The 14,654-nt window shown below is 44.4% G+C and overlaps 1 protein-coding gene across 1 annotated transcript in view; it reads left to right on the top strand.

The window, feature by feature from the left end:
• Window positions 1-4,698, top strand: part of LOC112238103 (SH3 domain-binding glutamic acid-rich-like protein) — a 72,943-nt gene extending 68,245 nt beyond the window's left edge. The window contains exon 4 of the mRNA XM_024406696.2: window positions 3,863-4,698. Within this exon, the coding sequence (XP_024262464.2) occupies window positions 3,863-3,898 (36 nt within the window). The 3' untranslated portion in view covers window positions 3,899-4,698. The remainder of the gene's footprint in view (window positions 1-3,862) is intronic.
• Window positions 4,699-14,654: the final 9,956 nt, after the last annotated feature.

Below are 14,654 nucleotides of genomic sequence, written 5' to 3'. Positions count from 1 at the left end.
CTACCTTCTTAACAGCACTATCAACAAGGCAGATCCTACAGGCCCTAGTTTTGACGTACCTGGACTACTGTTCAGTCGTCTGGTCAAGTGCCACAATGAGGTGCCACAACTGGCTCAGAACAGGGCAGCATAGTAATCAAACTGCCTTACTGTGTTTGTGAACTGTACTAGAAGAATAGCCTCTTTTTACCTTGGATGTACACAGATAGCTAATATTAATAATATGCATGTCAATCTCTCCTGGCTCAAAGTGGAAGAGAGATTGACTCAGTTATTGACATGTTGAATGCACCGAGCTGTCTGTCTAAAATACTGGCACACAGCTCAGACACCCATGCATACCCCACAATACATGCCACAAAGGGTCTCTTCACAATCCCCAAGTCCAGAACAGACTTTGGGAGGCTAACAGCACTACATAGAGACATGACTACATGGAACTCTATTCCACAGTACTACATAGAGCCATAACTACATGGAACTCTATTCCACAGTACTACATAGAGCCATGACTACATGGAACTCTATTCCACAGTACTACATAGAGACATGACTACATGGAACTCTATTCCACAGCACTACATAGAGACATGACTACATGGAACTCTATTCCACAGTACTACATAGAGACATGACTACATGGAACTCTATTCCACAGCACTACATAGAGACATGACTACATGGAACTCTATTCCACAGCACTACATAGAGCCATGACTACATGGAACTCTATTCCACAGCACTACATAGAGCCATAACTACATGGAACTCTATTCCACAGTACTACATAGAGACATGACTACATGGAACTCTATTCCACAGTACTACATAGAGACATGACTACATGGAACTCTATTCCACAGCACTACATAGAGACATGACTACATGGAACTCTATTCCACAGCACTACATAGAGCCATGACTACATGGAACTCTATTCCACAGCACTACATAGAGCCATAACTACATGGAACTCTATTCCACAGTACTACATAGAGACATGACTACATGGAACTCTATTCCACAGCACTACATAGAGACATGACTACATGGAACTCTATTCCACAGCACTACATAGAGCCATGACTACATGGAACTCTATTCCACTGTACTACATAGAGCCATAACTACATGGAACTCTATTCCACTGTACTACATAGAGCCATAACTACATGGAACTCTATTCCACAGCACTACATAGAGCCATAACTACATGGAACTCTATTCCACAGTACTACATAGAGACATGACTACATGGAACTCTATTCCACAGTACTACATAGAGACATGACTACATGGAACTCTATTCCACAGTACTACATAGAGACATGACTATATGGAACTCTATTCCACAGCACTACATAGAGACATGACTACATGGAACTCTATTCCACAGTACTACATAGAGACATGACTATATGGAACTCTATTCCACAGTACTACATAGAGTCATAACTACATGGAACTCTATTCCACAGTACTACATAGAGACATGACTACATGGAACTCTATTCCACAGTACTACATAGAGACATGACTACATGGAACTCTATTCCACAGTACTACATAGAGTCATAACTACATGGAACTCTATTCCACTGTACTACATAGAGCCATAACTACATGGAACTCTATTCCACAGCACTACATAGAGCCATAACTACATGGAACTCTATTCCACAGCACTACATAGAGCCATGACTACATGGAACTCTATTCCACAGTACTACATAGAGACATGACTACATGGAACTCTATTCCACAGTACTACATAGAGACATGACTACATGGAACTCTATTCCACAGTACTACATAGAGACATGACTATATGGAACTCTATTCCACAGCACTACATAGAGACATGACTACATGGAACTCTATTCCACAGTACTACATAGAGACATGACTATATGGAACTCTATTCCACAGTACTACATAGAGTCATAACTACATGGAACTCTATTCCACAGTACTACATAGAGACATGACTACATGGAACTCTATTCCACAGCACTACATAGAGACATGACTACATGGAACTCTATTCCACAGTACTACATAGAGACATGACTACATGGAACTCTATTCCACAGCACTACATAGAGCCATAACTACATGGAACTCTATTCCACAGTACTACATAGAGCCCTGACTACATGGAACTCTATTCCACAGTACTACATAGAGCCCTGACTACATGGAACTCTATTCCACATCAAGTAACTGATGCAGCAGGAGAATCAGATTTATAGAAACAGATAAGAATACACCTTATGGAAGCGGGGACTGTGAAGCAACACAAACATACGCACAGACACATGCATACACACACACACGATAACATAGGCACAGACACATGCATACACACACGATAACATAGGCACAGACACATGCATACACACACGATAACATAGGCACAGACACATTTACACACACACACGATAACATAGGCACAGACACATGCATACACACACGATAACATAGGCACAGACACATGCATACACACACACACGATAACATAGGCACAGACACATGCATACACACACGATAACATAGGCACAGACACATGCATACACACAATAACATAGGCACAGACACATGCATACACACACACACACACGACAACATAGGCACAGACACATGCAAAGACACACACACACACGATAACATAGGCACAGACACATGCATACACACACACACACACATGATAACATAGGCACAGACACATGCAAAGACACACACACACACACGATAACATAGGCACAGACACATGCATACACACACACACACACACAATAACATAGGCACAGACACATGCATACACACACACACACGATAACATAGGCACAGACACATGCATACACACACACACGAGAACATATGCACTATAGACACACGTACACATGGATTTTGTGTTGTAGATATGTGGTAGTAGAGTAGTGGCCTGAGGGCACACACTTAGTGTGTTGTAGATATGTGGTAGTAGAGTAGTGGCCTGAGGGCACACACTTAGTGTGTTGTAGATATGTGGTAGTAGACTAGTGGCCTGAGGGCACACACTTAGTGTGTTGTAGATATGTGGTAGTAGAGTAGTGGCCTGAGGGCACACACTTAGTGTGTTGTAGATATGTGGTTGTAGAGTAGTGGCCTGAGGGCACACACTTAGTGTGTTGTAGATATGTGGTAGTAGACTAGTGGCCTGAGGGCACACACTTAGTGTGTTGTAGATATGTGGTTGTAGAGTAGTGGCCTGAGGGCACACACTTAGTGTGTTGTAGATATGTGGTAGTAGAGTAGTGGCCTGAGGGCACACACTTAGTGTGTTGTGAAATCTGTTCTGAATGTATGTGTGTTGCTGGACCAGGAAGAGTAGCTGCTGCCTTGACACGAACTAACTAATCCATAATAAATGCAAATACCTCACACTTAACCATAACCACACACCCCTCACATTTATTAACACTTAACCATAACCACACCTGTCACATTCTGTCTTCTATCAGTTACACCTATTATCAAACCCAACTTCATCCTGTATATTCATACCCCTTTGTCTGTCTGTCTCTGCACCCTGGCTCCCCCTCTCTGCCACTCAGGGAACTTCAGGGAGGTGTGTCTATCACCATGGAGATACAGGGGATTTCTTTGGTCACACTGAAGCTGACTGAAACCAACAGACCTTACTACTAAAATTCACCACACCTCTTTCCCCCTCCCCACTCTCTCCACCTCTCTCCCTCGCTCTCTCCCCTTCCCCATTCTCTATACCTCTCTCTCCCCCCTCCCTCCCTCTCCCAAATCTCCCTCTCCTTTTTCCCACCTCTCTCTCCCTCCCGCTCTCTCTTCATATTTCTCTCTGTAGGAGGCTGAGGCCCTAGCCAAGAGAGAGCAGCAATAGTTCCACAGTGCTCCTTCCTCCAACCACAGACCAGACCAGACCATGACCAAGCCAGAGCCTGCTGGGCAGACCATACCATATCTTTCTCACTTTGTTAGAGGTCAGGGGGTTCTTTCTAGATGTTTAGTTTAGTTTTGTTGTTGTTGTGTATCATGCTTCAGCTGTGCCTTATCAGCTGGGTGTGAGGAGGTACTGAAGCAGAGCATGCTGGGTACCCATGAGTCCCTCCGCTGGCCTTAAAGCCTGTTGTCTGAATGTCTCCACACCTGATGTCATGATGTCCCAGTCAGTCTGAATGCATGTCCTCTAGAAGACAGGATGTACTATCAGAGTAGCACTTCTCTCTTATGTTAAACACAACAATGTTGCCTTCCTCCTCTCTCCAAATGTCCCAGCTGTCCTCCTGTCTACTTCTTCGTCTCCCTCCACTATTCTCAGCAATCTGACCATCTTCTGTTCTACAGAGAACACGGCACCTAGATGCTAGTTGTTTGATGCCTGAGGCCCTGTGACTTAATGTTTTCATAGAGATGAAATGTGATAAATATAACATGAAGTAATACAAATATAACATGCCAAAATATACATCTGTAACGGAAGCAGAGAGGTGATGTATTATTGTAAACATGTCTGTATACCGGTAACTACTCAATTCAGATTCACACATATACTGGTCAGAATGTTTGTTCAGCTTGGTGCCATAGTATAATATGATCCATATAATCTCTCCTCTCTTCTCTGCCTCACCATAATAGTCTTATTTTTATGTACAATAAAGATCTGAGAGTTGTTTTACTGGTTATAACAGCGTTGTGCATTGATGTTATCACACATTGACTGTCTAGAAACTGTATAGGCTAGTGGCAAGGCCTCCACATTTTTTTTTAGATAACCTTACCCGAGGTGGAACAAAACACAACCATGTCTTTTCACATCTCTAATGTCTCCTCCCATTTGTCAAATGGATGGTTGAATGATGTTGTGACAGAAACTCATGGAACCCAATATTGCAAGTGCTGATATTGCAAAAATGTGGAATACAAGTAATCTGCTGTCTTACATACTTTTAATGCATCTTGTAAATATAGACCTGTAAACACATTTACAAAAGGCGTAAATATCAACTATGAATTTTTATGATGAATTTAAGTTTTACTTTTTGGTAGTTGATTAATAGATAAGTCAAATGTTCTCTCATTCAGTGCTGTATGGTCCTGTCTGACAACAATACACACAGTTACACATGTCTTTTGGTGTAGTGGCTATTGTAATCATCTCTAAGGAAAACAAGTGTGCTCAGAGATCAAAATTACATTTTTGGGGGGCCAAGGCTCCTTTTGGGGTCCATACAGGCTGGTCCAGCATAGGAGCTGGTTTGGCTGGTGACCAGCCTTAGCAGTGTTTTCGTGGTGCCTTAGCAGTGTTTGTGGTGCCTTGTCATCAGACAAAAGGACAGATTTCCACTGGTCTAATGTCCATTGCTTATGATTCTTGGACCAAGAAAGTCTCTTCTAATTATGGTTTCCCTATAGTAGTGGTTTCTTTGCAGCAATTCAACCATGAAGGCCTGATTCACACAGTCTCCTCTGAACAGTTGATGTTGAGATGTGTCTGTTACTTGAACTCTGTGAAGAATTTATTTGGGCTGTAATCTGAGGCTGGTAACTCTAATGAACTTATCCTCTGCAGCAGAGGTAATTCTGGATCTTCCTTTCCTGTGGCGGTCCTCATGAGAGCCAGGTAACTCTAATGAACTTATCCTCTGCAGCAGAGGTAACTCTGGGTCTTCCTTTCCTGTGGCGGTCCTCATGAGAGCCAGTTAACTCTAATGAACTTATCCTCTGCAGCAGAGGTAACTCTGGGTCTTCCTTTCCTGTGGCGGTCCTCATGAGAGCCAGTTAACTCTAATGAACTTATCCTCTGCAGCAGAGGTAACTCTGGGTCTTCCTTTCCTGTGGCGGTCCTCATGAGAGCCAGTTAACTCTAATGAACTTATCCTCTGCAGCAGAGGTAACTCTGGGTCTTCCTTTCCTGTGGCGGTCCTCATGAGAGCCAGTTAACTCTAATGAACTTATCCTCTGTAGCAGAGGTAACTCTGGGTCTTCCTTTCCTGTGGCGGTCCTCATGAGAGCCAGTTTCATCATAGCGGTTGATGGCTTTGCAACTGCACTTGAAGAAACTTCCAAAGTTCTTGAGTGACTTCATGTCTTCATGGATTGAGTGACTTCATGTCTTAAAGTAATGATGGACTGTCGTTTCTCTTTGCTTATTTGAGCTGTTCTTGCCATAATATGGACTTGATCTTTTACCAAGTAGGGCTATCTTCTATATACCAAATCAAAGTTTATTTGTCACGTGCGCCGAATACAACAGGTGTAGACCTTACAGTGAAATGCTTACTTACAGGCTCTAACCAATGGTGCAAAAAAAAGGTATGTGTGTGTGTGTGTGTGTGTGTGTGTGTGTGTGTGTAGGTAAGTAAAGAAATAAAACAACAGTAAAAAGACATTTGAAAATAACAGTTGCGAGGCTATATACAGACACCTGTTAGTCAGGCTTATTGAGGTAGTATGTACATGTAGGTATCGTTAAAGTGACTATGCATATATGATGAACAGAGAGTAGCAGAAGGGTAAAAAGAGGGGTTGGTGGGTGATGGGACACAATGCAGATAGCCCGGTTGGCCAATGTGCGGGAGCACTGGTTGGTCGGGCCAATTTAGGTAGTATGTACATGAATGTATAGTTAAAGTGACTATGCATACAACATAAACAGAGAGTAGTAGCAGCGTAAAAAAGAGGGGTTGGGAGGGGGCACACAATGCAAATAGTCCAGGTAACCATTTGGTTACCTGTTCAGGAATAGGCTTTGTCGTGCCCTCTTCATGACTGTCTTGGTGTGTTTGGACCAATCTAGTTTGTTGTTACTTCCGGCGCCGACAGAGATGGCCGCATCGCTTTGTGTTCCTAGGAAACTATGCAGTATTTATTTATTTTTTTTACGTGTTATTTATTACATTGGTACCCCAGGTATTCTTAGGCTTTATTACATACAGTCGGGAGGAACTACTGGAGCAACGTCAACTCACCATCATTACGACCAGGAATACGACTTTCCCGAAGCGGAACCTGTGTTTTGCCCACCACCCAGGACAATGGATCGGATCCCAGCCGGTGAACCAAAACAACATCGCCGTAAAAGGGGCAAACGAAGTCTTCTGGTCAGGCTCCGGAGACGGGCACATCGCGCACCACTCCCTAGCATACTACTCGCCAATGTCCAGTCTCTTGACAACAAGGTTGATGAAACCCGAGCACGGGTAGCATTCCAGAGAGACATCAGAGACTGTAACGTTCTTTGCTTCAAGGAAACATGGCTCACTCGAGACACGCTATCGGAATCGATACAGCCAGCTGGTTTCTTCACGCATTCTGTTCAGTCCTTCTGTTCACCTGACTTAGAATTCCTCACAATCAAATGTCGACCACATTATCTACCAAGAGAATTCTCTTTGATTATAATCACAGCCGCATATATTCCCCCCAAGCAGACACATCGATGGCCCTGAACAAAATTTATTTGACTCTATGCAAACTGGAAACCACATATACTGAGCTGCATTCATTGTAGCTGGGGATTTTAACAAGGCTAATCTAAAAACAAGACTCCCTAAATTCTATCAGCATAGAATTTATCAGTATTGTGCTACAAGGGCTGGTAAAACCCTGGATCATTGTTATTGTAACTTCTGCGATGCATATAAGGAGCTCCCCCACCCTCCTTTCGGAAAAGCTGACCACGACTCCATTTGGTTGCTTCCAGCCTATAGGCAGAAACTAAAACAGGAAGCTCCCGCTCTCAGGTCTGTTCAACGCTGGTCCGACCAGTCTGATTCCACGCTTCAAGATTGCTTCGATCACGTGGATTGGGATATGTTCCGCATTGCGTCAAACATTAACATTGACGAATACGCTGATTCGGTGAGCGAGTTCATTAGCAAGTACATTGGCGATGTCGTACCCACAGTAACTATTAAAACATTCCCCAACCAGAAACCGTGGACTGATGGCAGCACTGAAAGCGCAAACCACTGCTATTCACCAGGGCAAGGTGACCGGAAACATGAGCGAATACAAACAGTGTAGCTATTCCCTCCGCAAGGCAATCAAACAAGCTAAGCGTCAGGATAGAGACAAAGTAGAGTCGCAATTCAACGGCTCAGACACAAGAGGTATGTGGCAGGGTCTACAGTCAATCACGGATTACAAAAAGAAAACCAGCCCTGTCGCGGACCAGGATGTCTTGATCCCAGACAGACTAAACAACTTCTTTGCTCGCATTGAGGACAATACAGTGCCACTGACACAGCCCGCTACCAAAACCTGCGGACTCTCCTTCACTGCAGCCGACGTGAGTAAAACGTTTAAATGTGTTCACCCTCGCAAGGCTGCAGGCCCAGACGAAATCCCCAGCCGCGTCCTCAGAGCATGCACAGACCAGCTGGCTGGTGTGTTTACGGATATATTCAATCAACCCTTATCCCAGTCTGCTGTTCCAACATGCTTCAAGAGGGCCACCATTGTTCCTGTTCCCAAGAAAGCTAAGATAACTAAGCAAAACGACTACCGCCCCGTAGCACTCACTTCCGTCATCATGATGTGCTTTGAGAGATTAGTCAAGGACTATATCACCTCCACCCTACCTGACACCCTAGACCCACTCCAATATGCATACCGCCCTAATAGGTCCACCCTGGGTCTCGACCCCGCCCTGTGCAACTGGGTACTGGACTTCCTGACGGGCCGCCCCCAGGTGGTGTGAGTAGGTAACAACCTCTCCACCCCGCTGATCCTCAACACTGGGGCCCCACAAGGGTGCGTTCTGAGCCCTCTCCTGTACTCCCGGTTCACCCACGACTGCGTGGCCACGTGCGTCAGGAAAATAACCTCACACTCAACGTCAACAAAACAAAGGAGATGATCGTGGACTTCAGGAAACAGCAGAGGGAACACCCCCTATCCACATCAACCAGACAGTAGTCGAGAGGGTAGTAAGTTTTAAGTTCCTCGGCGTACACATCACGGACAAACTGAATTGGTCCACCCACACAGACAGCGTGGTGAGGAAGGTGCAGCAGCGCCTCTTCAACCTCCGGAGGCTGAAGAAATTCCGCTCGTCACCAAAAGCACTCAAACTTTTACAGATGCACAATCGAGAGAATCCTGTTGGGCTGTATCACCGCCTGGTATGGCAACTGCTCCGGCCACAACCGTAAGGCTCTCCAGAGGGTAGTGAGGTCTGCACAATGCAAATTACCTGCCCTCCAGGACACCTACACCACCCGATGTCACAGGAAGGCCATAAAGATCATCAAGGACAACAACCACCCGAGCCACTGCCTGTTCACCCCGCTATCATCCAGAAGGTAAGGTCAGTACAGGTGCATCAAAGCAGGGACCGAGAGACTGAAAAACAGCTTCTATCTCAAGGCCATCAGACTGTTAAACAGCCACCACTAACATTGAGTGGCTGCTGCCATACATGTAAAAAAAAATGTATCACTAGCCACTTTAAACAAAGACACTTGCAGTAATATAATGTTTACATACCCTACATTACTCATCTCATATGTATATACTGTACTCGATACCATCTACTGCATCTCGCCTATGCCGTTCTGTACCATCACTCATTCATATATCTTTATGTACATATTCTTCATCCATTTACACTTGTGTGTATAAGGTAGCTGTTGTGAAATTGTTAGGTTAGATTACTCGTTGGTTATTACTGCATTGTCGGAACTAGAAGCACAAGCATTTCGCTACAGTCGCATTGACATCTGCTAACCATGTGTATGTGACAAATAAAATTGGTTTTGATTTGATTTGTTGATGTGAACACCAAGGAATTTGAAGCTCTCAACCTGCTCCACCACAGCCCTGTCGATGAGAATGGGGACGTGCTCGGTGCTCCTTTTCCTGTAGTCCACAATCAGCTCCTTAGTCTTGGTTACATTGAGGGATAGGTTGTTATTCTGGCACCACCCGACCAGGTCTCTGATCTCCTCCCTATTGGCTGTCTCATCATTGTCGGTGATCAGGCCTACCACTGTTGTGTCGTCAGCAAACTTAATGATGGTGCTGGAGTCGTGCCTCAGTCGTGGGAGAACAGGGAGTACAGGAGGGGACTGAGCATGCACCCCTGGGGAGCTCCAGTGTTGAGGATCAGCGTGGCAGATGTTTTGCTACCTACCCTCACCACCTGCGGGTGGCCTGTCAGGAAGTCCAGGATCCAGTTGCAGAGGGAGGTGTTTAGTCCCAGGATCCTTAGCTTGGTGATGAGCTTTGAGGGTACTATGGTGTTGAACGCTGAGCTGTAGTCAATGAACAGCATTCTCACATAGGTGTTCCTTTCGTCCAGGTGGGAAAGGGCAGTGTGGAGTGCAATAGAGATTGCATCATCTGTGGATATGATGGGGCGGTATGCAAATTGGAGTGGGTCTAGGGTTTCTGGGATAATGGTGTTGATGTGCCATTACCAGCCTTTCAAAGCACTTCATGGCTACGGAAGTGAGTGCTATGGGTCTGTAGTCATTTAGGCAGGTTGTCTTTGTGTTCTTGGGCACAGGTACTATGGTGGTCTGCTTGAAGCATGTTGGTATTACAGACTCAATCAGGGACATTTTGAAAATGTCAGTGAAGACACCTGCCAGTTGGTCAGCACATGCCCCGCAGCCTTGTGTATGTTGACCTGTTTAAAGGTCTTACTCACGTCGGCTACGGAGAGCGTGATCACACAGTCGTCCAGAACAGCTGATGCTCTCATGCATGCCTCAGTGTTGCTTGCCTCGAAGCGAGCATAGAAGTGATTTAGCTCGTCTGGTAGGCTCGTGTCACTGGGGAGCTCACGGCTGTGCTTCCCTTTGTACTCTGTAATAGTTTGTAAGCCCTGCCACATCCGACGAGCGTCGGAGCCGGTGTAGTATGATTCAATCTTAGCCCTGTATTGACGCTTTGCCTGTTTGATGGTTCGTCGCAGGGCATAACGGGATTTCTTGTAAGCTTCCGGGTTAGAGTCCCGCATCTTGAAAGCGGCAGCTCTACCCTTTATCTCAGTGCGAATGTTGCCTGAAATCCATGGCTTCTGGTTGGGTTATGTACGCACAGTCACTGTGGGGACGACGTCCTCAATGCACTTATTGATAAAGCCAGGGACTGATATGGTGTAGTCCTCAATGTCATCGGAAAAATCCCAGAACATGTTCCAGTCAGTGCTAGCAAAACAGTCCTGCAGTTTAGCATCTGCTTCATCTGACCCCTTTTTTTATAGACCGAGTCACTGGTGCTTCCTGCTTTAATTTTTGCTTGTAAGCAGGAATCAAGAGGATAGAGTTGTGGTCGGATTTACCAAATAGAGGGCGAGGGACAGCTTTGTACGCGTCTCTGTGTGTGGAGTACAGGTGATCTAGAATTTGTTTCCCTCTGGTTGCACATTTAACATGTTGATAGAGATTTGGTAGAACTGAATTAAGTTTCCCTGCATTAAAGTCTCTGCCACTAGGAGCACCACCTCTGGGTGAATGGTTTCCTGCTTGCTTATTTCCTAAAACAGCTGTCAGAGTGCGGTCTTAGTGCTAGCATCTGTCTGTGGTGGTAAATAAACAGCCACTAAAAGTATAGCTAAGAACTCTCTAGGCACGTAGTGTGGCCTGCAATTTAACACAATATACTCTACTTCAGGTGAGCAAAATCTAGAGACTTCCTTAGATTTCATTCACCAGCTGTTGTTTACAAATATGCACAGACTCCCCCCCTCGTCTTACCTGAGTGTGCTGTTCTATCCTGCCCGTGCAGCGTGCATCCCGCTAGCTGAATATCCATGTCGTCATTCAGCCACGATTCCGTGAAACATAGGATATTACAGTTTTTGATGTCCCGTTGGTAGGATATTCGTGATCTTACCTCGTCTAGTTATTGTCCAATGACTGCACGTTGGTGAGTAATATTGATGGTAACGGCAGCTTTCCTAGTTGTCTTCTGCGGGTCCAGACGAGGCATCCGGCTCTTCGTCCTCTGCGTCGCTTCCTTTTGTGAATAATTGGGATGTCTGCCCTGTGGGGTGTTTGGAGAATATCGTGTGAGTCCTGCTTGTTGTTGTTGTTGTTGAAGAAATCTTTGTCTAATCCGAGGTGAGTGATCGCTGTCCTGATATCCAAAAGCTCTTTTCTTCCGTAAGATATGGTTGCAGAAACATTATGTACAAAATAATTTACAAATATCGCAAAAAAACAAACACATGATAGCACAATTGGTTAGGAGACCGTAAAACGGTGGCCATCTCCTTCGGTGCCATTTACCACCCTTACCTTGTCACGACACAATTGATTGGCTCAAATTTATTAAATTAACTTTTAACAAGGTACACATGTTAATTGAAATGCATTCTAGGTGACTACCTCATGAAACTGGTTGAGAGAATGCCAAGAGTGAGCAAAGCTGTGTCCTGTGTGAATGTAAATATGCTCCCTCTAATTCTCTCTCTCTCCCTCTCCCCTCCCGGAGGACCTGAGCCCTATGACCATGTCTCAGGACTACCTGGCATGATGACTCCTTGCTGTCCCCAGTCCACCTGTGCTGCTGCTCCAGTTTCAACTGTTCTGCCTGCGGCTATGGAACCCTGACCTGTTCATCGGACGTGCTACCTGTCCTAGACCTGCTGTTTTTGACTCCCTCTCTCTACTGCACCTGCTATCTCTGACTCTGAATGATCGGCTATGAAAAGCCAACTGACATTTACTCCTGAGATGCTGACCTTGATGTGCTGACCTTGCAACCTACAACCACTGTGATTATTATTGTTAGTTGACCCTGCTGGTCATCTATGAACGTTTGAACATCTTGGCCATGTACTGTTATAATCTCCACCCGGCACAGCCAGAAGAGGCCACCCCTCAGAGCCTGGTTCCTCTAGGTTTCTTCCTAGGTTCCTGCCATTCTAGGGAGTTTTTCCTAGCCACCGTGGTTCTACATCTGCATTGCTTACTGTTTAGGGTTTTAGGCTGGGTTTCTGTATAGCACTTTGTGACATTGTTTAATGTAAAAAGGGCTTTATAAATACATTTGATTGATTAATGCAAAGGGTGGCTACTTTGAAGAATCTCAAATATAAAATATATTTTGATTTTTGTAACACTTTTTTGGTTACTACATGATACCATGTTTTATTTCATAGTTTAATGTTTTCACTATTATTCTACAATGTATAAAATAGTAAAAATAAAGAAAAAACCCAGAATTAGTAGGTGTGTCCAAACTTTTGACTGGTACTGTATCTTATGTCCAATGGGCACTGTCCATCAGCACAATTTTGACAATGGACACTGTCCAATTGCAGTAGAACATGTTAATACTGGGAATGTCTTATGTGTAATGGACACTGGCCATTAGCAATATATTACAATGGGCATTTACCATCATGAATTGGACATGTTGTTACATTGCTGAAAGGCCCAATTGTCTGGCTTGTTGAACTCAGGACTGCCTAGCAGTGATAGTGGTTCCTAATCCCTCGCTCGTTAGTGTTGATTTCAGCCTGTCCATTTGGTAATGGTAAATCACTACCTAAATATATTGGAAATGGACAGTGTCCATTGGCCATATGATATACTGCCAGTGCCAATATTTGCAGTATGAAATGTTGGCACAGGCAATATATCATATGGACACTGTCCATTGGCAACATATTACAATGGGCATTTACCATCACGAATTGGACATGCAGTTAAAGGGTTTAAACTAACAAAGTCCACTACTGGGACACTACTGTACAAATACAACTCAAATGAGCTGTCCTATGACAGTTTATAATGATTTTAAGCAATGAGATGGCTGACTTGATTGCTGTCCAAATGCCATATCTTACAATGGCATTGGCCATATATTATATTGTAAGTTCATACATCCCTTTAAAAGGCCCTTCTTACTCTCATAATATCGATATATTGAGGGGTACCGGTGGCCCTGCACACGAGGCAAAAGGAATTTTGCAAAGCGCATGCCCGGAAACCGATGTTATCCTTTGGGAGCAACTCAGATGTCAAACTACATGAACAGCCGCACACAGCTAGAATAACTTTGTGGCTGATACACCCCAACCTCCCCATGAACTATCCCACCACATAACTCTCCTGTAGAACTCTCCAACAACCTTAACTCTCCTATAGAACTGTCCAATCACATACATCTCCTATAGAACTCTCCCACCACATAACTCTAATTTAAAACCTTCCCACCACAGAACTCTCCTACAGATTTCTCCTACAACATAACTCTCTCAACACATAACTCTCCTACAAAACTATCCAAAACTATCCTATAGAACTCTACCACCACAGAACACTCCAAAAGAACTCTCCTATGACAAAACACTCCCACCATCTAACTCTTGGATAGAACTATCCCAACAATGAACTGTTCTACAGAACTCTCCCAACACATAATACTCCTATAGAACTCTCCCACCACAGAACTCTCCCACCACATAACTCTCCTATAGAACTCTCCCACCACATAACTATACTATAGAACTCTCCCACCACATAACTATACTATAGAACTCTCCCACCACATAACTCTCCTAAAGAACTCTCCCACCACATAACTATACTATAGAACTCTCCCACCACATAACTATACTATAGAACTCTCCCACCACATAACTCTCCTATAGAACTCTCCCACCACATAACTATCCT

The sequence above is a fragment of the Oncorhynchus tshawytscha genome, linkage group LG08 (genome assembly GCF_018296145.1).
Source record: "Oncorhynchus tshawytscha isolate Ot180627B linkage group LG08, Otsh_v2.0, whole genome shotgun sequence".
NCBI lineage: Eukaryota > Metazoa > Chordata > Actinopteri > Salmoniformes > Salmonidae > Oncorhynchus > Oncorhynchus tshawytscha.
This window is presented reverse-complemented; position numbering and strand designations above follow the sequence as displayed.